Raw genomic sequence first — 21,846 nt, forward strand, 5'->3', positions numbered from 1 at the left:
ATGGCTATCACCAACGAATCCATGAAGAGAGCTCATCATCTAACGTGCATCGGACCAGACGTTTACACGACACTCCGTGGTATATTGGCACCCACCAAACCAATTGCAACTGCATACGCCACAATCATAGCTTCCCTGACGAAATTTTACAACCCAATTCCACTCGAAATTGCCGAACGTCACAAGTTTTACAATCGCTTCCGCTTCCCTGGTGAATCCATATATACTTATCTTTCTGAACTTCGCAAACGGAGCGAGTTGTGTCAGTTTACCGATCTCTCCAACATGCTACGTGATCGTCTCGTATGTGGCATCAACGATCAGCAAATCCTTGATCGTCTCATTTCTGAAAGTGGACTCACATTCGAGAGGGCCACAACCATTGCACTGAATATGGAGAGTTTCGCCAGAAATTCCAAGGAAATGAAACGCACTACCAATGGTTCAAGTCTTAATGGAGTCCACGTCATTCACACTCGAGATCATCACATACGCAAACGACCCACGTCGCATCCACCGTTCGACCAGCCTACGGCACCCGCTGTCCATCGACAATCAAACATATCCAGCAGAAGACAATGCATAAGGTGTAACGATCCCAATCACGCACCACCGGTGTGCCCTTTCATCAACACAATTTCCTCCAAATGTCAAAAGAAGGGACATCTAGCCAGAGCTTGTCTTGCCGCCAGGGCGAAGAACAAGAACAATCGTCACGCAAGACCCAAGCGAGACAAACATCGCGCAATACGAAAGATCAATAGAACCAAACGGATACGAGGTATTCCACGTAAGGACCAGTAACAGCATAGAGCACGGAAGTCCACCACGACCGACTATCATCCACTATAACATCAATGGAAAATCAAGAGCGATGGAGTTGCCTTCCACTGTACAACCTTCATCCTCCCACCCTCCACTGCCTTCCACTGTACATCCTCCATCCTCCCATCCTCCACTGCCTTCCACTGCACATCCTCCATAATATCATCTTTTAGAGGAAAAGAGCAGGGCATAAGTCTAACATGGGTAAAAGCTCATAATAAAACAGAGGGCAATGATAGAGCCAACGCGCTTGCGAAGGCAGCAATTAGTAACCCGACTACTCAGCTAGAGACGAGTGTATCTAAAACCATGAGTTAATAATATGTTAGCTCCCTATAAGTTACTCAGGCAATTCATTTCTATACTCATGCGTTTTCTCCCGTGCCGCCGGCTCCCCAATTATATGCGACGCTCTGCGGCCGCCACGTGAACGAAAATCTTATTTACTCTTCTTTCCGGTTTTTCCCCGGAAGCGCGTATAGTGGAAACTAGAAAATGATATCGGAGCTATTTAAGCAGCCGAATATTTCGCTCAGTAGCCTCGGTTAAGAAAACAGTTAAGAGATCAGAGGATTGGATTTAGCTGTTGTTTAATTTTCTCGTTTCAAGTAACAATAACAACTCTTATCAATATCGGCAAATTGCATTGAGTTCCTATGTTTTTTGTCTCAGTACTGACACAAACGCCATGATTTAATGTTAAATTGTTAAAACATAAACATTCACGACTAAAACACTCCCTTGATGAAAAAGCAGCCGACGAGCCGTACGAGCGGGATTTTTTTCGACAAGAGAGAGCGCAACATTCGGATTTTTTCCCGCGCGGGCGAAATGAGAAGAAATCGCTGGATACATTACGCCTATGGAGCCTGAGTAACTTATAGGGAGCTAACATATTATTAACTCATGCTAAAACGTATATTACGAAAGTACTCCATACCTTTTGTCTCGAACAGTGGCAGCTTGATTGGAACATGTCTGAAAAAGGCAGGAACGTGTACAATTTTAGAAATAAAGTTAAGGACAACCTCGTGGTACCAGACCATTTCATGAGTCAGTTCATTAGTGTTCATGGCCAATTCTCACAATATTTGCATAGATTTGGGCAGGCAGAGGCGGTTGCCCTGCATTACTTTTACGACTGTCCACAATGTGTAGGGTTTTTCACAAATCGGCCAATAAGGGTAGAAGGCGAGACAAATATTTTAGCAAATGAAACAGTTTTTAAAGAAATAAAGACATTAATGCACCATCTAATACAATATTATTCGACTAATACTTAGAAGCCCAGCAAACACATATCTCCTAAGGATATCCCTCCAAGGTACCAATATCGCGAGAATATCCGATCCGTTGTGTATATTCCCGGGATGTATAATGTTGTACAAAGAAGAGATTTTTATAATATCATCCCTAGTACATTGACTGGATATAATATTTCTGTTACTCCCATTTATATCTCCCAACTTTGTCCGAAGTATGTTTGTTAGGGTTTATCTCTCGGAGATATGTTTCAATGTGTTTACTGGATATCATTTATTAAATGATATTTAACTTCAGTAGAGAGCTGCAACTCCGTGGAAGAACTCCGAAACCCGCTGGGTTCCGCGTTTAAGCGATGGGAACTCCAGGAGTTGGAAATGTTAATCTGAGATAAAATTGGAGTTGGGTGGCAGCGGAAGTTTTCGTGTGCGGAGTTGGGAGGCAATGGGAATAATGATAATTATAATTGCGGAGTTGGATGGCAATGGGGTGGCAATGGAAAATTATCTTAAAACAAGGAAATCTACGGAGTTGGAAAACTTAAGTCTGGTAAGTGGTAGGGCTCCAATTTAAAAGCGTACTTTAACGTTCTTTGTCTTCAGAAGCTTCGTACGAAATTCTTTTTTCACCCGTAACCCCACGTGACACGTCCCCTCAGTGAGTCTCTCACACACAATGGGGCCATGGGCGCTTTCCTTTTCTCTTAAACCTATTGACAAGAGTCTCCTTTCTAGCTTTGAGGCTTATTAAAGTAAGGCAGTAGGCATATTGGCAGGCAAAACCAATAACAGAATGGGCTCTAGTGTTAGTATTTCTTGATTCGTGAAGTTCGTGGCCTTCTCCTTCAAAATGGCATTTGCGAAGCGAATCAGTCCGATCTTAATTAAATAGCTAATTTAAGAAACTAAGCGTAAAATATGACTCAACATCAACGCGAAGCGCCTTTATCCCCGAAATCTTTTAAGTTTTAATGTCTAGAAGAATTTTATGAGTAAATATTATTCCTTATTTGAAAATCATAATTTTTAAGAACTCGTGATATCAATCTTAGGCCAAATTTGAAAGAAAACTAATGAGCTACACGTTTTACTTGAACTTTCTATTTTTCCAATTAGAAACTAGAAAGGTTTTAATGGAGAAGTTAGGAGTTTAAGAAATTTTAATTTTCATGGAAGGAGTTGGGAGGAGTTTAAGAAATTTTAATTTTCATGGGAGGAGTTTTACATTTCGCTGGGCGGAGTTCTGCGGAGTTGAAACTTTTGATTATGGCATTGGGAGGAATTGGAGTCATTGTTGTGTATTGCCTTGGAGTTGGAGGTTAATATTTTCATTTTGCAGCTCTCTAAACTTCAGTTTTCATTTTTAGTACTTACGTTTCAAAACAAAATTTTTTACATTCAACTTCAGTTATTTTTCTGTATTTAAATTGTAATTTTAAAAATAAAAACAAATGTATATATGGCGCACAAGACTTACTTCAAAATATAGTGGGTCGATAAAATTAATGATCAAATAATAAATTTTAATTTTAATTACTGAATAGATTTTTCGTCTAATTTTTTTTAAAATAGTCTTTTTTATGTCACACAAAATAACCACACAACAATAAAACACATTTCATTACTTACATAGCCATGAAAATAAGAAAAATAAAATAACTTTAGCTCATTCATCTCATTATTGACATTTTCAATTATTTTTTGAAGATTCTCCTTATATCTTCTTTCTCTTAAATTATGTTCTGGTTCATCTAATATTTTAATTTTCATTACAGAAAATTCTAATTTTTTTTCCATTCATTAAGATAATGAATTTTTTCAATATATATTTTTTCTTCTTCTGTGATATATGTACTGAAATAAAGGATGAAAAAACATAAAAAATCCTTATTTATTGTTCACAAAGTCAACAATGTGACGTTTTTTTATGACAATTAATTGGCATGCAATTATATTTACGTCATTAAAATGGTTGCAAATTCCTGCCATGGGGAATTGTCGGGAAGGATATTCCTTTCTATATCCAAATAAATTCGTTTCCTCATCTCGATAAGCACTTTCCTAAAAAGACATAGGCTTATTTCCCAAAACAATACTCCGAAAAAACCCACGTGAGCCTATAGAAAAATGTGGGGGGTTTGGCTACAGGGGTGGGGACTGGGGAAGGATATACGTGACATTCCAATGTTCATTGCCTAAATCACCTCACAAATGATGTTGAAACATATGGGTCACTCGGCAATTTCAGTGCCTTTAAATTTGAAAACTATTTACAAGCCATCAAAAAGAAAATGAGTAATTCAGGTAGACCCTAAAAGCAAATAGTAAACCGCATATATGAAGAAAGATATGTAGAGAAGCCGAATTTCTCTGAAAACGCAAGTGGAATTAAACAGAAAAATCCAAGTTGTAAAATGGCACATAGCGATGGTCCGCTTATCCCCGGATGCAGTGGTCCACAATTTAGAAAACTCGAGTTGGATGGCTTTATCATAGGCGTACGTGAGTGTGATAACTGTTGCGTGATGGAGGATATGTCGTATGTTACCGTGGAGAACATTGCTAATAATTAAGATGGTGTCACTGTTGTTATTGGCCGAACATTTGATAAAACCGAAGATTTTTATTCAAAACCTTGCCCTTCATCTCTTGTTGGAGTTGTTAAAGCTAGTGGTGTTTCTCAGATTTTAAAACTGTGGAAGGTTTCCGATGTAGTACGTAAAGTTCAGAAGTACCAAATTAGTGGTGCTACTTGGCTCCTCATCGATCTTTTGCATCTGAATGGTAGGGATTTTGAAGTAGCTTTTTTTCTTGCTACAGCTAGTTTAAGCTCTTTGCACAATTACAATTAACAGACTTTTGATTTTATTCCTGTGTGTGAAGCTCTCTGCACGCTGTCATTGTTTTTATTATTTTAAATTCGGACTTTCTAATAAAGTTTCCACTCTTTGAAGGAAAATGACGACTACAGGAGGTGACGTTTTCGTGGTGGAATTCTTGGCAACGGCTAGTGTTGCGGTTGTCCCAAAGATTTGGGTTGACGAAGAAACTGATGTTTGTTCCTATCCAAAGAATGAAAAAGATGGATCTAAATTAGCAAAAAAAAGCGCTTCACCAAATAACGACTGGCCAACATTCAATATCAGGATACTTTTTCGCTGTAGTAAGTTCTTCAGTTATTTCCAAAAATTAAAACCATTTCAAACTTAATTAAATCTTTCTATTTTGTTAAAACACAGCAACTTACGAGGTTGCTTTTAAGAAAATGAAATGCATAGAGAATGAAGAATCCAGCAGTGGTCCAGATAAGGGTAGAGGTTATAGAAGAAAGAGGCCATCAAAACGTTATTCTGCAATTAATGAAGGTTCTGAAGAATCTGAGACGGATTTTAATCATTTAATTTGTTCGCCCGTTCCCAAAATGCCAACATATTCTGTTAACGCCAAGAAGCCAAATTCTAGTGAGTTTTAATGATTTGTATCCTGCAAAATATTTTCATAATGTTATTTTACGTTTGTAAGGCAGTACACCCAAACATTCAAATATCCTCTCAAGTGGATCTGAGGAGCATGATAGTGAACTTCATTCTTCTAAAGTCACCAAAGTTTCAAGAGATGATCCACATTGTGGTTCTAAGAAACGAAACTCTAGTGAGATCTAAAAATTTTGACCTCTGGAAACTATATTCATAAAATTATTTTTTAAAGGTGATACTCCAATGTCTTCAAATAGAGAATCTGGCATTGAATCGCGTAGTCAGGCTAATATTACATCCATTTCTGAAATTTCAAGAACTTCTGCTTGCCACATTGACTCAGATGAAATGAATCACAATGGCATCCTTAATACTGAAGATTCCCAGTCATCTACATTAGGTCTAATTAAAGGTGGAAACTATTTTTTATTTAAAAAACTCATACATTTTTATTTTTAGAAACCTGTACCGATCTGGAAGCTGGTACTGGATTAGGAATTAGCAGTACGTTTAAATGTAGCAAACAGTACCTTTCTTAATTGTATAGTTTTCAGACTAGGAGAATTTATATCATTACATCAGGAGACCAGGCTACAAGAAGTACAAAAGTGGCTGCACTTTGTACTCCTTGTATAGCCCCCTAGTCTGAAAACTGTATTGCTAATTGTGTTCACCCGTTCTCAGTACTGATATGATTTTCATACAGGCAATCAGCGACAAAATCCCGGATCTAAAAAACCTACTGAAGATGGTAACATTTTTTCCGCTTCTCGTAGAGAGTATCCTCCTGGAATTATTTTGGTTAAAGAAGGTATATTAACATCAGAAATTGACCTTTTCCCTCCAAATAAGACTGTGCACTAGAATAAACTAATTTTTCATTTAAGATTGGTATCGAAATGTTAATAGAAATTTCGAAATATTAAAAGTAAACTCTAATGAGATGTTGGCAATGATGGAATGTTTTGTGAGGCACATACAAAACAGTAAAGGAGTCTGGATGTCCGATTCGCCTGTGGCGGAATTTGACTTTCCATTTCCGCTATCGTCAAATGATGATCTTCAGAAACTTGAAGAAAAACTTCAAGATCAGGATTCAACGGCACAATTTGTAAGTTATTTAAGAATGAAACTAACGAACCTGTGCCAACTGATAACACCCTTTGAACTGAAGGTTCAATTTCTGAAAAAAATTGGACGATCAAACGTGAAAAACACAGTTAAAAGAACTTTTTTAAACATTATAACTGACGAGGTTTCTGTCCTGTACAATTGGGAGGGACGCAAGACCAAAATGATGATTAAAAATTTGCGGATGACGGGTGAAATTATTGGTTGATTGAAAAAATTTTATAATTGTACAGTGCTGGTCTGTGAGCTTAATGTTTTGTGTTTGTAGCAGCAGCAATGTCATCACATAACACAGCGACGAAAAAGTAAGTCGAAGTTGAAATTAAGTCTCGTCTTCGCCACGCGCAGGGAAATATTGATAAAAAAAATAAAGTCTATTTTAAAACATAAATTTTAAAATCAAATTTTACTCTGTTGTCGGGGACAGCGAACCTTCTAGGAGTCGACCATCAAATTTTCAACTTAAAAAAAGACAATTGTGTTTAAAGATTCTATCCGTAATGCAAAAAGCTTTAAAATGTTATTTTTTCAATTTAAATTATTTGTAAACCAATTGCTTCAAATGTCCAAATCTAAAAACAAACAATTTTAGTTAATTAAGATGCCCTTTATATGTGCAAAATTATTTTTGAATTTAAATTATTTGTAAATGAATTGCTTTAAATGTACACATCTACTAAAAGTCTAAAACCAACAATTTTTGTTAATTAAGATGACATTTAAGTTCAAAATTTTAAAATGTTATTTTTCAATTTATATAATAATGCTGAAAGTTTGGTTATTTAAGGTTCTATGTTTGTAATAAAGTTTTTAAACACTGATTATTGAATCTAAATTATTTATTAACGTTTAAAGGAAAAAAACTAATATACAATGAAAATCCCACAAAATAACCCTAAATCTCCAGATAATGACCCAAGAATGTGGGAAATAATATTTTAGGAATGCTTTTCGGACATTCAATGGATAGTAAACAAAGGTCCTTATTTTGTCCCAGGATTATCCCCACATTTATCTGTAGGATCAACGGGGTATAGAAATATTTAGGACATCTGACTGTCCCAGGGACATCCCAAGACTAAGTTTCTTAGATTTAGGAACATCCCAGGGACGATGTCTTTGGACCTGACTGTAATCCGTTGGGCGTTCCTGGGACAATATTGCGTTAACTAGAGTCAAGCTCGAAGTTTTTTTTTAATCCATTTAAAGGTTTTCTCCCTTCCCTCATCTGTGGTTCGGCTGAATAGCTGGTACACTCTAAGAAAAAGGGGTGTAAAATTACTTCCAATTGGGAATTTTAGTTTGTCCCAGATTTGACACCCTTTGGGTTCTACAAAAGCTCCCCAAAAGGAGTAAAACTATGTCCTTTTCGAATTTTATTTTTCCCCTCATTCAGTTTAATGATTCCCCATGTGGAGTAGTATTATTCCCCATATGGAGTAGGAGTATTCCCCATAAGGAGTAGGATTATTCCCTATATAGAGTAGAATTATTACGCATAAGGAGTAGGATTATTCCCTATATAGAGTAGAATTATTACCCATAAGGAGTAGAATTATCCCAAATGCCCAGTAGGAGTATTCCCCATAAGGAATAGAATTATTCCCCATAAGGAGTAGAATTATTCCCCATATGGAGTAGAATTATCCCAAATTCCCAGCAGGAGTATTCCCCATAAGGAATATAATTATTCCCCGTACCGAGTAGAATTATTCCCCGTACCGAGTAGAATTATTCTCCGTACCGAGTAGAATTATTCCCCGTACCGAGTAGAATTATTCCCCGTACCGAGTAGAATTATTCCCCGTACCGAGTAGAATTATTCCCCGTACCGAGTAGAATTATTCCCCGTACCGAGAATTATTCCCCGTACCGAGTAGAATTATTCCCCGTACCGAGTAGAATTATTCCCCGTACCGAGTAGAATTATTCCCCGTACCGAGTAGAATTATTCCCCGTACCGAGTAGAATTATTCCCCTACCGAGTAGAATTATTCCCCGTACCGAGTAGAATTATTCCCCGTACCGAGTAGAATTATTCCCCGTACCGAGTATGATTATTCCCCATACGGAGAAGACCAGGTGTACTTTATCATTCTTAATAAGATTTTTACATAATTGAAAATTCAATTTTGCATTTTTATTGAAATTTTTCAATAATTTCTTTTATAGCCGAATTTGCCTTCGGTTTGCTTACATTTAAAACAAAATACTCAAAAACCGACAAAGTTTTGTATAAACAATATAAATACTCAAGGTTGAAAACCCAAAATGAACAAAACCAGACCAATATGGCACTGTTCAACTCGTTCGCCTCTAAAATTTTTACTTTATCAACATACAAAATGTATGAAAAGCTACTTAAGAAAGTACCCTGGTACACTAAAACTGGGTCCGCACTTAATTGGTCAAAGTTTTCTTTCTTTAAAAAGATGTTCTGCATTTTTTCTTTGACTATTCCCGGAATGAGAAGCAGTGCTCCACGTTGTTTTTGGTCTAAATAGGAAAAAAACATGGTGTTAAAAAGTACCTTAACTATCTTATATTGCGTTTTCAATAAACAATATACCTTGCTTTTCAATGGAATCTTGAGCATCATTTATCTCACTGTTCATTTTGTTCTTCATATCCTTCATTGCAACAGGGGTCATTTCCCATATCTTTCCACAGTGTTTTTTAAGAGTTTCTACGAACTCTTTCTCCGCATCAACTTGTTTTATTCTTTGAAATTCTGATAGAAACTGTAAATATATAGCTCTGGTTAGCAATCTAGGTATTAACACACACTATAGCTGAAAATAATGAAATAACATATTTGTTGTAAAGTTTAAATATTCTTATCTAAGGCTTTAGGAATTAAGTGCTTTTGACTTTTACCCTGAAGTTTACTGTATTGACTACGGTATAAAATTATTTTAACGTACTTGTCTTATGTCACACAAAGCTGGATATTCTTCGGTTATGTCTAATATGGAAACTCCACGTAGAATTTTCTTTTTTCTATCAGAAAACGTCCTACACATTTTCGAATTTATTAGGCGATAATTGATTTTAACTTTCTTTAGCTCCTCCTTCATGTGTTTTACGTGTGTTTGTAAGCTTATCTTGTCCTCCATTGATTTCTTTTCCTGTTTTTTATGGAATTTTTCCAAACAATATTTTTTATTTAAAGGAAGAATAATGAGATTTTAGCAAAATCATAACTTATTCAGAAAGTACACGTATAATGGATATGTATTGAAATCTTCGCCTTTAAAGTTATCTGACCAAAGAGCGCCTAACTATCGCAAGTCTTTGCTGTCACCCTTGGCCAGAGCAACCATAAGGGCAAGGAATTTTTCTAGGCTACTTTCTGAGTAAATAAAAAAAATGATTTGCAAATATTTCTTTCCATATATTTTTGTTGACTATTTTGTATATTTTTTGCTATAGCAATTAACAAAAATCATTTGTAGGACCTCATTATGCCTTTAAAAAAATTCCTCATTCATTGTAAATATAATTTACCTTCAACTGAATGACACGATTCGACGCTTGTTTCTTCTTACTGCTCTTGGATTCCTCCTTGCTGAAATTCTTAGCTCTGTTCTTTTTGATCACGGATGTTTTGCCGCAATTTTTAGGCACAGATTCTTCGTCAGCAATTTCAGTGCTGGAATTTTCAATCATGGACTCTTTGACAATGGTTGTTACATTAATATCTTCTGAATCTTCTTGGCAAATGGGACCATTGCTCGTCTTGTCAATCTCTTCTGAGTCTTCTCGGCAAATGGGGCCATTGCTCGTCGTGTCAATCTCTTCTGAATCTTCAGCGCAAATTTGGTCATTTCCCTCCATTCCACTGTCTTTACTGGCTTCTTTTTCTTTTTTCTTTTGTTGACCCTTTTTCATCAAGATGACTTGCTCCTTGGTCCTTCCAAATAAACGTCGTGCCTCTTCTACACTCTTGTTTCCTTGCATGAATTTCCTACTGTTTTTGAATTTGTTACGCAGTAATAAGCGCCACGATTCCTAAATCAACGAAAAAGGATTTACATGAAAGATACTGTTAATGTTTATAAACTTTAGATTTATTACCATTTTTCCAAGATATGGTAGCTCGGCCGTCAACTTCCCGGCAACATGCGCGTGAGATGGTGGATATCTAAGATTACAAAACTTATTTTAAAGTACACTGCATCTAATTTTATGGCATAATACGATCTGATTAAAACAACACAAGAGTACCACTGGAAGGATCTCTTCTCGGCATTGCAGAATGTAAATTGTGCATGGCTACTTACAGTGAATAATAATGAACCAAATCGTGGTATAGAATATTCACAATTTCTTTGTTTGCTCGTTTTCTTTCATAATCAGTATACAGGTTGTATTTATCTTTTTGTATTAAAGACATTGGAAAGGTGGGAAGCTTGTATTCCACTGTAAATTTTGATCGACTTATCTTAACTTTTTCATCAAATGATATAACTTCTTGGTTCATAACACTAATAAAAAATAGTTTATTTTAATATATTCTGTTCGAAAAAAGGAGATCCTATATGTTTACCAAGAGCCTTGATTTTCAATCGAAGCTGTTTGCTCCTCACTTTCTCCATAATCCTGATTTTTATAATTTAATAAAAATGTTACATGTTAATTTCATTTTCAGCTATTTAAACGAAAACATTTTTTATTTGCTATTATTATGAGGTATTATTTTTTGACAAAGTTGATAAAATAAATTTTAGCTACCGGTACAGAGGTTTAGATTATAAAATTATTCTGTACATTTTACCTCTATCTATTCACTTTACTTTTCAACATGGAAATCTAAGCTTATTAATCTGAGATCTAACTATGCTAGTGGGCAGATTAAGGGGAATGAGCTCAGACACCCGTGACGTTTAGTTCCTCTCAATCAACGAAACTCTATTAATTAAACCCTTACCATAATATCCATTACGGCAGCACCACTGCTAGATGCATTTGTATTTGGAGAAGAGGTGTCATCCAATGTCATCTGGAATAATAGTCTTATTTTTGGTCAACATACACGTATAAATTAATAGAAAACATGATAACAGACCGTGCTCTTTCTTTTGACTTTAATAATCATTTTGTTTTCTATTTTTGAGGAATCAAACAAATCTACATCTTGTTTGAAGTCGGCATCGTATGACTGAAATATATTTAATACAAAGTGAAGAGCGGAGTAAAAATATTATAATATAGAAACTATTCTGGTCCATGGTTTATTAATTAACTATTGGGAGCTAACAGTTGGCCACGGGGGAAAGCTAGTATGACATCATTCAGCCAGGAAGAGATAGAAGGGTGTGACGTTTCAAGGTCGTAACTGTTAGCTTCCTATTGAGAAAAATATATATAGAAGAAACAAAGCTATCTAAAAGGAGCTCAAATTTGCACCTCTTTTAATTAATTATAACAGCATCGCCGGGGTTTCCAACCAAAGATTTTTTAAATCATATAAAATAACACTTAAAATGCATTAAAAAGGCAAATATGTATAATGACATGACATAGCAAAAAATGTTTGGGAGACCAAAGGTCGTGTCATAAATGGGGTGTATAGCTGAAATCCTGGCTAAAAAGAAAAAAGTATATTTGCTAAAAAACAGGTTATTTGAATTTATATCCAGGTCAAATTGAGGTAAAAAATTATGTTATGAAGTAAGATTCTATAAAAACCATGCATATGTATAATTATTTTTTGTGGGAAACCCTGGAGATGTTTTAATTTATTAAAAGAGATGCGAAGTTCAAAACTTGTAATATTTTAAAGGCTTTCATGCGAATTTCTTCTATGCGTGTTTTATTTTAGTGAAAAATATTATAGCTTAAAGAGTAACTGGCGTTATAAAATTTGAATCAAGATTCCCAAGATAATCTACTTTAAATTAATGTTTAGATATTGGGGAATTTAAAAAAATAAACTGAATATTAAAATGGTAAGAATATGTCGACCGTCATTATTATTAATTGATTAAAAAATCAAATTCTGCGATACTCAAAGAGTTAATTGACGTGCCAATAATTCGATTGGCTTGAAGCAAATTTCGCATTTAAGACTTGTTCAACAAACCCAGGATAAATGATTACAAAAATTTCATGATTTCTTGAAAAATGTACTACTATAACTTATAAATTATATTTATTTTGCCAATCGATGGTAATTTTCCGGTAAATTTCGTTAATTTACAACGGAAAAAATAAGGTACTTTAAAATCGGTAAATGACTGGTAAAATATCTCTAGGCCTGCGCCTGCCCTAGGGCCATCTTGTTTTCTTTGCAAAAGCAGCAAGCCTTCCCTATCTCCGAAAAGTTTCCATTCGTTATTTCTTAGAAAAAAAAGGGAGGAGGGGCGGAAAGTTTGACCCAGTGTGAATTCCATACAAAGCCGGCCGGCTGCGGGTAGGAATGACTCACTCAGGGAAAGTGGGAAGCTGTTTCATAAGTAAAATACAGATATACCATAAGTATATGAAACCGAGTAGGTTAGCCATATGAAAGGCAGTTGTTCAATTAGTAAATTAATTTAGGACGGTTAACACAACAGAAAAAAATTGATAGACTGAGGGATTTAATATATTATTTTGTTTAAGTCATAAATCTGAATTAAAAACCAATTCAAGGCTAAGTCACATGAAATCTAAACAAAAACCCTCTACATTTTTCTCACAAAATCATGATAAATCTGGTAATCATTTTTGAAAATTAGAATTTCACAAGCAAAATATTTCCATAAAAACGTTTGTTACAAACCTGGAATATAAAATCTCCTTGCTTGATGTCCAAATAGGCGGGATCCTTGGCTATAGCAATCTTTAGATTTAACAATGTTGGATTTTCCATTTCAAGTTTAAGTTTCCGTTTGCTATCTCCATAGCAAATTAGACACACTGTCAGTTCACTCATTATACAATTAACGATTGAAAACTCAATTTAGATTTTTCTTATTTGGATAAGGGATAACCACGCAAAAATACTTTCCGACGCGTCCTACCCTTTCTGGGAGATACTAAAAGGTTGCAGAAGAAAGAAAGATCAACAGCATTTACAGCGAGCGAGGGCAATAGGGCACACCTTAGTTTTTTTTTCTCTCCTTCGTGTCAAACACAAGAAGAAATAGACTGGCGGCGCCTGCTATAAAAAATACATTCGCCTACTTGTAAGAAAGGGGTGGTAGCACTTAGGTTTTTACGTAGAAAGAGGAATAGAAGGAGAGGTTTAAAACGGGAAGGGGGGAAAACGTTCTTCTTTTACGTCAGGTCAAAGAACTTAAATACTAGGAATGGAAAGTTTCCAAGAGACAACCGGCAAATGGGGGAACTTCTATTCCTCTTCTATTTCCCCTGGTTTTTCAGTGTTTTTCTCATGCAGCCGCTCTATATGCCTCTTTTCACTGTTCAGATGGCCACCAGTGCGAATCGCGAAAAAGTAAAATAATTTGAAGATTTAATAAGTGTAAACAACTAGAATAATGAGTTCCTTTCGACCTTACAAATGCTCAAAATGCGTATTCTTCACAAAAAAATATACATTATTAATAGCACACGTTAAAAACAAACACGCACATGAACCCAATTTTTCTGTTACGTGTGGTTTAAATAACTGCGGTAAATGTTTCAAACATGTGGAAAGCTACAGAAAACACGTTTATAGAAAACACAAGAATGTGATTGAAGATGAAAGAACCCAGTTGAAAGTAGTTTCAACTGTACCAAATGAAGAGTTAATTGATGAAAGTATGAACGTGGATGGAGATAATTCTGAGAATGGGGAAGAAGACGACCCTGTCGCGACTATTCTTCCCTTGTTCAAGGTTGTGATAAATTGACTTATTCCTGATACGGATATTAACTTAATACTTCAGTTTATTAGTTTAAAAACATTACAGCAAATTACTCTCACTGCGCGTCAATTGTTTTGTTTTAAAATTAAGTTACTCCCCCGAGATCTCTAAGATAACTGCCTTCTTTACAAAATGGAATGGGTTTTTATACAAATGTAAGATCATCATTTTTTACCAGAATGTCTATTTAGATATCAAAGTTCAAACATGGTTTGTTTTCTAAGTTAACAGTTAAGGTTTTCTATGTTCAGTTCAATTTAGTTCAGTTTAGTTTAGTTTTAGCTTGGAGGTGATCGATTAGAAGTAGCGACATTCTCCCCACCATGGACTCCGTTCATCCGTCAGTGACTTCGAATCGATGAAGCATTTGGACTGCTCGCCTTATTGTGGATCCTCCTGGAAGCTTGACGGCGACTGCTCGGACCTTTCCATCTCGACCAGGGAAGACTTCTTGAATTCGTCCCATGCGCCAACTTTGACGAGGAAGTTTTGGTTCCGCCAGGAGTACTATATCGTCCTTCTTAAATTCCACCACGTCATGGACTGGCTTGCTTGCGTGAGCGGTCTTCAAATCCAGGAGGTAGGCTTTGCTCCAACGGTTCCAGAACTGGTCAAGAATCTTCTGTCTATAGCGAAGTCGTCTGGTTAACTGACTTCTACAGGCTGTGGGTGGCATATCAGCAAAATTGGCACTCGGAAGACAGCTCAGTCGTTTGCCGATGAGGAAGTGAGAAGGAGTTAAGGGGGAGGGCTCCCCTAAATCAGTGTAGGTGTAAGTCATCGGTCTGGAATTCAAAACTGCTTCTATCTCCGCCAGGCTGCTTGTTAGCTCTTCATAGGTTAAACTGCTTCGTCCGAGGGTCTTCTTGAGGCATTCCTTCACTGACTGTACTATCCTCTCCCAAAAGCCTCCCCACCAAGCCGCTCTCTCAACGATATATTTCCAATGTATGCATTGTTGTCCCAGGAAGTTCCGGAAATCGTCTTCGTTTATCCTTCCGTAAAGAGTTTTTAACTCTTTCTCAGCTCTCTTGAATGTTTTCGCATTGTCCGAGTATACCGTAGTGACGAGTCCTCTTCGGGCAATGAAACGTCGAAAGGATAATATAAACTTCTCAGTGCTCAAATCCGTTACTGCCTCCAAATGCACTGCTCTGGTGACTGCGCATGTATAGAGCGCGATGTACGCCTTCTCGTGTTCTTCTCCGTTCCTTATGAATAGAGGGCCGGCAAAGTCAATTCCTGTGGTGGCAAATGGAGGTGTTTCTACTATTCGATCGACTGGTAATGGTGCTGTTATCTGAACTGCAGGCTTTGTCCGGAATCTTCTACATCTACCACATCGGTTTACGACTCTTTTGACTAACTGGCGTCCTTGTGGTATCCAAAATTCTCCTCGTAATTGCGCCAAGGTGCTTTCAAGTCCACAATGTTTCACCCTTTGATGAGCCTCGATCGCTATTATCTGTGTTAGCCAATTATTGGCGGGAATGATGAGTGGGTGTTTAAGTTCATCGCTGATATTGGCGAATTGAAGTCGTCCTCCCAAACGTATGACATCGTTGTCGAGGAATGGACGAAACTGAAGGAGTTTTGATGTCTTCGCTAATGGTTCGCCTGCTTGTAGGCAATGGTAGTCATCCGGATAGCTCTCTTTTTGAATTTCTCGTACCCAGAAGAGTTTGGAATCTTGAAGTTCGGCAGCCGACAGAGGTCCCTTGCGTCTTTCATCGTTTGCGATTCTTATATTGTGGATGAAGCGACGTACCCATGCCGTCACTCTGTACACACGGCTGATTCGGCTGTATCTCTTTATGTCCAAAAGTGGTTCTGTTGTGACGCGGCAAACCAACGTGATAATGTTCCTCTTCTCCTTGGTAACTGACTCGTCTAGAGTACAGACCGTTGACCTGGATTGACATGGCCATTGATCTCTCTTTTCCGAAAGCCAGCTTGGACCTTTCCACCATAGAGCTGTCTTGTTCAAGGTGTCTACCGAGCAGCCTCTTGACGCTAGATCCGCAGGATTCTCCTTTCCAGCTACATGTGACCAGCAATTCGGATTGGTACTTGACTGGATCTCCATCACCCTGTTGGCGACAAAGGGTTTCCACTCCCTCGACACACCACGGATCCAGTGTAGCGTTATCTCTGAGTCGGTCCAGCATCGGTAAGCAGTAATTGCTCCTTCAAAACTTTCCATCGTCGTCTTCAGTAGGCGAGATCCAATGAAAGCTGCCATAAGCTCAAGCCTTGGTATGGTGAGTGACTTTATCGGGGCGACTCTGGTTTTCGACGATACTAATGAGACTCCAATTTCTCCCTTGTCCGTCTCGTAACGAATATACGCCACTGCTCCATAGGCCGACTCGCTCGCGTCACAGAAAAGGTGAATCTCTCTATCGACAACCTTTCCATGGATTCCAGAATAGTACCATCGTGGAATCGACATTTTCCCGAACTCCTTCAGCTCTTTGACCCAGTCGTTCCATAACGTTAGAATGTCAGAAGGTAACTTGTCGTCCCAACCAACGCCTTTTATCCACAGTTTCTGAAAGAGGCACTTGACTCTGATGAGATATGGTGATAACAGTCCGATCGGGTCAAATAGTCTAGCCGCCGCCTTGAGTACCCCTCTCTTTGTATCTTGGGTCTCCCTCAGGAATGCCAGTAGAGTAGATATATCGAAAGTTAGGATGTCTTTCTTCGGGTTCCAAGCTATCCCAAGTACTTTCAGCAAGTTGGAGTTTGACTCTTGGTTCAATAGCGTCACTGGTGCTTGATCTTCGGACCATTGAATTGCGAGCTCTTCACAGTTCGTAACCCACTTGCGTAGGTTCATTCCAGCTTCGGAAAATATCTGTCTCGATCCATGGTAGATTTCATTTGCTTCGTGCTCAGACTCGGCACCGGTTACAAGATCGTCCACGTAGAGCCTTTTGGCTAACATCTCGCTGAGGACAGGATACTGTTCATGGAATTTCTTGAAATGATGACGCAAGGTGGCCGCGAGAAGGAATGGGCTGGAGGCCACTCCAAACAAAACTCTCGTCATTCGTAAGTGTACTACTTGAAGTGGCTCGTCTGGTTTCGGTAACTTCGTAATCCATAAAAATCTAACATAATCTCGGTCTTCCGGCTTGAGGACTATCTGCAGAAATGCTTTTTCGACGTCGCTCATTAGAGCGATCCGATGTTGTCTGAATTGAAGCAGAATTATTAGCAAATCTGGGACTAAACTTGGTCCAACGTGTAGGCAAGAGTTTAGCGCTGGCGATCCTTTCTCATGGGCGGAAGCATCATGGACCACTCTGAGCTTTGTAGTGGTCTTATCTTCTCGGAGGACTGGGAAATGCGGAAGGTAATGCACTCCGTTTCTCATGGCGATATTCTCTTCAGGTACTCGTTCAGCAAAGCCCTGTGCCAGCATCTCGTCTATGGCGTCTTCGTATCTCTGGAACAGAACGGGATTATGTCGTAGCTTCTTGATAAGAGAACCCAGTCGCTTGGTAGACAAGGCGATGTTATCCCCAATTTTGTCTTTGTTGTCTTTCCATGGAAGACTGGTTTTGTATCTTCCATCCTCAAATTCCAGAGTGTCTTCATGACTGGCAAGTACACTTTCTTCGACCATGGTATGTGTATTCTCTTCCTTTATCCCCAAGGATTCAATCTCCCAGAAGGCTTTGAGAGATTTCGCAAGTTCTTCATTCTGGATTCCGACCCTCATGACTTGAATTGAGTTGACCGCCACCGATTGGTTTTGAACTCCGTGCACCGACCATCCGAATACGCTCTTCACAGCTACCAGGGAATTATCGAGCCTCCTCGTCTCTCCAGTATTTAGAGACCAGAAATAGTCGACACCAATTAAAATGGGTACATCCTGCGAAACGGAGACTCCTTCAATTTGGTCCATATCGCCCAGCGTTATTTCTTTCTCGTCCAATTGCTGTCGAATGCATTCCCCAGGAACAGTAACGATAGCTCCACTGATGGTTGGTACCTCTAAGGCTTCGATTTGGGCAGTGATGTTGGAATCCATTACGCTTCGAAGCGTTAATTTTACAGTTCTTCTGGTGACTCTTTCCGGCTCTGACTTCCCAAAGGCAAATACGTTGACGAGTTCCTCCTTTACGACAGGTAATTTTAAGCTTCGTACCAAATCTTCTCGTACGAAGGTTCCTTCGCTAGCCCCATCAAATAGACATCTCACGGGAGCCCTGGTATTTCTTCCTTCTGCGTAGACAACTACAGTTTGAAGAAATAACTTGCGTCGAACTTCTTTCTCTGGCGGCCGTGGGATAAATGTTGTCATGGTGAGGGACCTTTTCTCGGGTTCTTGATGTTTCTCACTTTCGTCCGGTTTTTCCGCTCCAGATTTTGAAGTCTCATTGAATCTCTGCCGACAGATAGATGCATGATGCTTTCTCCCACAGTGTTGACATTTTGCTTTCGAAGTGCAACGGCGTACCGGGTGACCTTGACTCAAGCAAAGGAAACATCTATTCTGGTTCCTTATCTGCTCACCTTTCTGCTCTAATGATAAGGCTTCGCATTCTTCCGTTGGATGCTCCGTACTGCCACAGAAAAGGCAGGTTTTCGAGACGGAAGTCTTGAGGACCGCTGTTGTTGGGACACGGCTCTTTGGATTCTGCAGACTTTTGAAGTAACTCGGCTCATGCTTCGGTTTGTGCGAACTCCAACGTCCCACGCCTATAGCTCTACCCTCTTCTTCGGCTCTATTAGGTACGCATAGGACCATGGTCTTTTCTCGGCTTTCCACCTCTCGCTTGAGATGAGTCAACAGATGTCTCGCGTCTTGTTCCTCGTCTGCATAGTTCTTGTTGAAGTCCAATAGGATCTCTTGTGGCAGGAGTCGCGTAAGAATTGGGTATAAGAAGGTTCCATATGTCTCCATGGTCGTTCCCAATGCTTCAAGACTGTTTACTTGTATTTCACAAGTATCATATAGCTGTCTTAGCAACGTTACCTCCGTAGCTCTCCTTACAGGTTGTAGATGCAATAGCGTTACCATATGACTGTTGACGGCTTGAGACCTCTTGCCGAAACGTTCATTAAGCTTCTCTACCACCGCTCTGTAGTTTTCGTCCGACAGCGAGTAACCTCCAATAGCTTGCAACGCCGGACCCTCGAGGAATGACTTTAAGTACACGAACTTGTCTACAGTCGCCAATGCTGGATTATGGTGTATGGATGCTTCAAACTGTCCCCAGAAGTTCTGCCAACACGAGAAATCCCCATTGAACTTAGGAATGGTCAAGTGAGGTAGCTTTACGGTTGCTCTACTCCCTCGGTTTCTCTCTCTATTAAGTGGATCTTGAGCTTCCAAACTTGACCGGAATGACTCGTCTCCTCTTTGAACCTCTAGGGATTTAATTGCTCTGTTCAATTTCGTTCTCCATTTAATTATCTTCTCTTTATAGTCTTCAGATACTGCGACCTCCATTTCGATCTCGTCTTCGTCCATTGGCTCTTGGATCTGAATATTCAGCTCATTAAGACTGGTGTTCTTGCTTTCCAGCTGTTCCAGAATCTCTTCTAACTCGTCCTTGACCAAATTGTCTTCTTCTAAGGCTTTCTCGAGCTGGTTTAGCAACTTAGTGGTTCTTTGACGAAGTACACCTCTAGCTTTCTTTGCGGCTTCCATACCGTGGATCAGTCAATATAGCACCTCTACAAGTCCCTCTCAATGACTTCCCTTGAACTGTCTCGTAATTCTTCTCTATTCGAATGCCACGATATTTACTTCTCGTTCTCTGCTCCCGGGTTTCGGCACCAAAATGTCGCGACTATTCTTCCCTTGTTCAAGGTTGTGATAAATTGACTTATTCCTGATACGGATATTAACTTAATACTTCAGTTTATTAGTTTAAAAACATTACAGCAAATTACTCTCACTGCGCGTCAATTGTTTTGTTTTAAAATTAAGTTACTCCCCCGAGATCTCTAAGATAACTGCCTTCTTTACAAAATGGAATGGGTTTTTATACAAATGTAAGATCATCATTTTTTACCAGAATGTCTATTTAGATATCAAAGTTCAAACATGGTTTGTTTTCTAAGTTAACAGTTAAGGTTTTCTATGTTCAGTTCAATTTAGTTCAGTTTAGTTTAGTTTTAGCTTGGAGGTGATCGATTAGAAGTAGCGACAGACCCAGAAATTATTTTAAAACCCCTAGAAATGAGAGATACCCTTGTGAAACTTCTTTTGAAATACCGAGAAAAGCACTTATTGCCATTAAGCGTTATTGAGAATTTAACTAACGACATCTTTGATTTCTGTGATAATTTACTAAACGCGCAATGCTCCAAAATAATAAGTGTTCTGCGGGAAAATAATATTGAACTTGAGGAGGAAAAGTTAACCAAACACACCAAGGATATTCGGGATGCTTTTATAAGCGTAAACACCTGTTATAAAATATCATCTTATTGTACTACAGAACTTAAAATGGTTCAGCCCCAGCAATTTACGTTTTCCCAAAGCCTTGAAAAGAAAAAACATAGTCATTTTCATTATGTACCAATTTTAAAGGTTTTAGAGGGTATTTACGAGAAAGAAGAAGAACCACGACGACATATTAATACGAGCAGCATTCCTCAAAATTTAATTGCGCATTTTAAACAGGGAGAAATCTCAAATGAAATAATTAAACAGAACGCATTGAATCCTGATACGATTCAACTTCAGTTATACGAGGACGAATTTGAAGTGGTTAATCCTCTTGGATCCAAAAGAGGGAAGCAAAAAATTATAGGATGCTATTTTTCCTTATTAAACCGTAAAAACCAGTACCGAACCAAGTTGAGTGATATTCATTTAGTATTTCTGGCAAAATCCAAAGATGTTGATGATTTTAGATGGCACGAGGTATTTCGACCCTTATTATTTGATTTGGACAAATTGGCTACTGAAGGCATCTATGCAAAATGCAAAAAGAAAATACTGCGGGGATTTGCCAGTATATTTTCTGGAGACAATTTAGGCTTGCATAAACTCGCTGGTTTCAATACGTGTTTTAATTCCGGTAGAATTTGCCGATTTTGCATGACGGACAAAACTGAGATAGGAGAAAAGTTCTCCGAATCACAAGTAGAGCCGCGGACAATGAGTCGGCACCTTTACCATTTGGAATGTTTGGCCATGGACGAAAGGGAAGGGTCAATTTACGGGGTACGGTCAGAAAGTCCGTTATTAAAACTGGACTACTTTGATTTGACCAAACAGCTTCCTGTAGACATCATGCATGATTTGCAAGAAGGTGTTATAAC

General features: G+C 38.3%; 3 protein-coding genes across 3 annotated transcripts; 1 reads left to right on the forward strand and 2 right to left on the reverse strand.

Annotated features, from left to right (window-relative positions):
* Positions 1-804, forward strand: LOC149663496 (uncharacterized). The gene has a single exon (XM_089841868.1). The coding sequence runs from the start codon at positions 1-3 to the stop codon at positions 802-804; it is 804 nt and encodes a 267-aa protein (XP_089697994.1).
* Positions 805-8,812: 8,008 nt separating this feature from the next.
* LOC149663497 (uncharacterized) lies at positions 8,813-13,836 on the reverse strand. Its single transcript, XM_089841892.1, has 10 exons — positions 13,461-13,836; positions 11,763-11,855; positions 11,625-11,696; positions 11,244-11,296; positions 10,978-11,181; positions 10,772-10,838; positions 10,202-10,705; positions 9,619-9,822; positions 9,264-9,435; positions 8,813-9,190 (listed from the first exon to the last, which is right to left on the reverse strand). Exons 1-10 carry the CDS (start codon positions 13,611-13,613, stop codon positions 8,835-8,837), a joined length of 1,878 nt encoding a protein of 625 aa, XP_089698018.1. The 5' UTR covers positions 13,614-13,836; the 3' UTR covers positions 8,813-8,834.
* A 1,048-nt stretch (positions 13,837-14,884) lies between these two features.
* Positions 14,885-20,221, reverse strand: LOC149663498 (uncharacterized). Its single transcript, XM_089841869.1, has one exon. It carries the CDS (start codon positions 20,219-20,221, stop codon positions 14,885-14,887), a length of 5,337 nt encoding a protein of 1,778 aa, XP_089697995.1.
* Positions 20,222-21,846: the final 1,625 nt, after the last annotated feature.

The sequence above is a fragment of the Phalangium opilio genome, unplaced genomic scaffold (genome assembly GCF_054372755.1).
Source record: "Phalangium opilio isolate 3A_F unplaced genomic scaffold, DU_Popi_V2 ptg000061l_1, whole genome shotgun sequence".
NCBI classification, from domain to species: Eukaryota; Metazoa; Arthropoda; class Arachnida; order Opiliones; family Phalangiidae; genus Phalangium; species Phalangium opilio.

What these genes read in the sequence shown, in the direction of transcription:
- LOC149663496 (XM_089841868.1), top strand. Translation starts at nt 1, where the DNA reads ATGGCTATCACCAACGAATCCATGAAGAGAGCTCATCATCTAACGTGC.
- LOC149663497 (XM_089841892.1), bottom strand. Translation starts at nt 13,613, where the DNA reads ATGAGTGAACTGACAGTGTGTCTAATTTGCTATGGAGATAGCAAACGG. An exon ending in ATTGAAAATCAAGGCTCTTG is followed by an intron (nt 11,182 to 11,243) that starts GTAAACATATAG and finishes ATTTTTTATTAG; the next exon opens with TGTTATGAACCAAGAAGTTA. An exon ending in TTGGTTCATTATTATTCACT is followed by an intron (nt 10,839 to 10,977) that starts GTAAGTAGCCAT and finishes TTGTAATCTTAG; the next exon opens with ATATCCACCATCTCACGCGC.
- LOC149663498 (XM_089841869.1), bottom strand. Translation starts at nt 20,221, where the DNA reads ATGGAAGCCGCAAAGAAAGCTAGAGGTGTACTTCGTCAAAGAACCACT.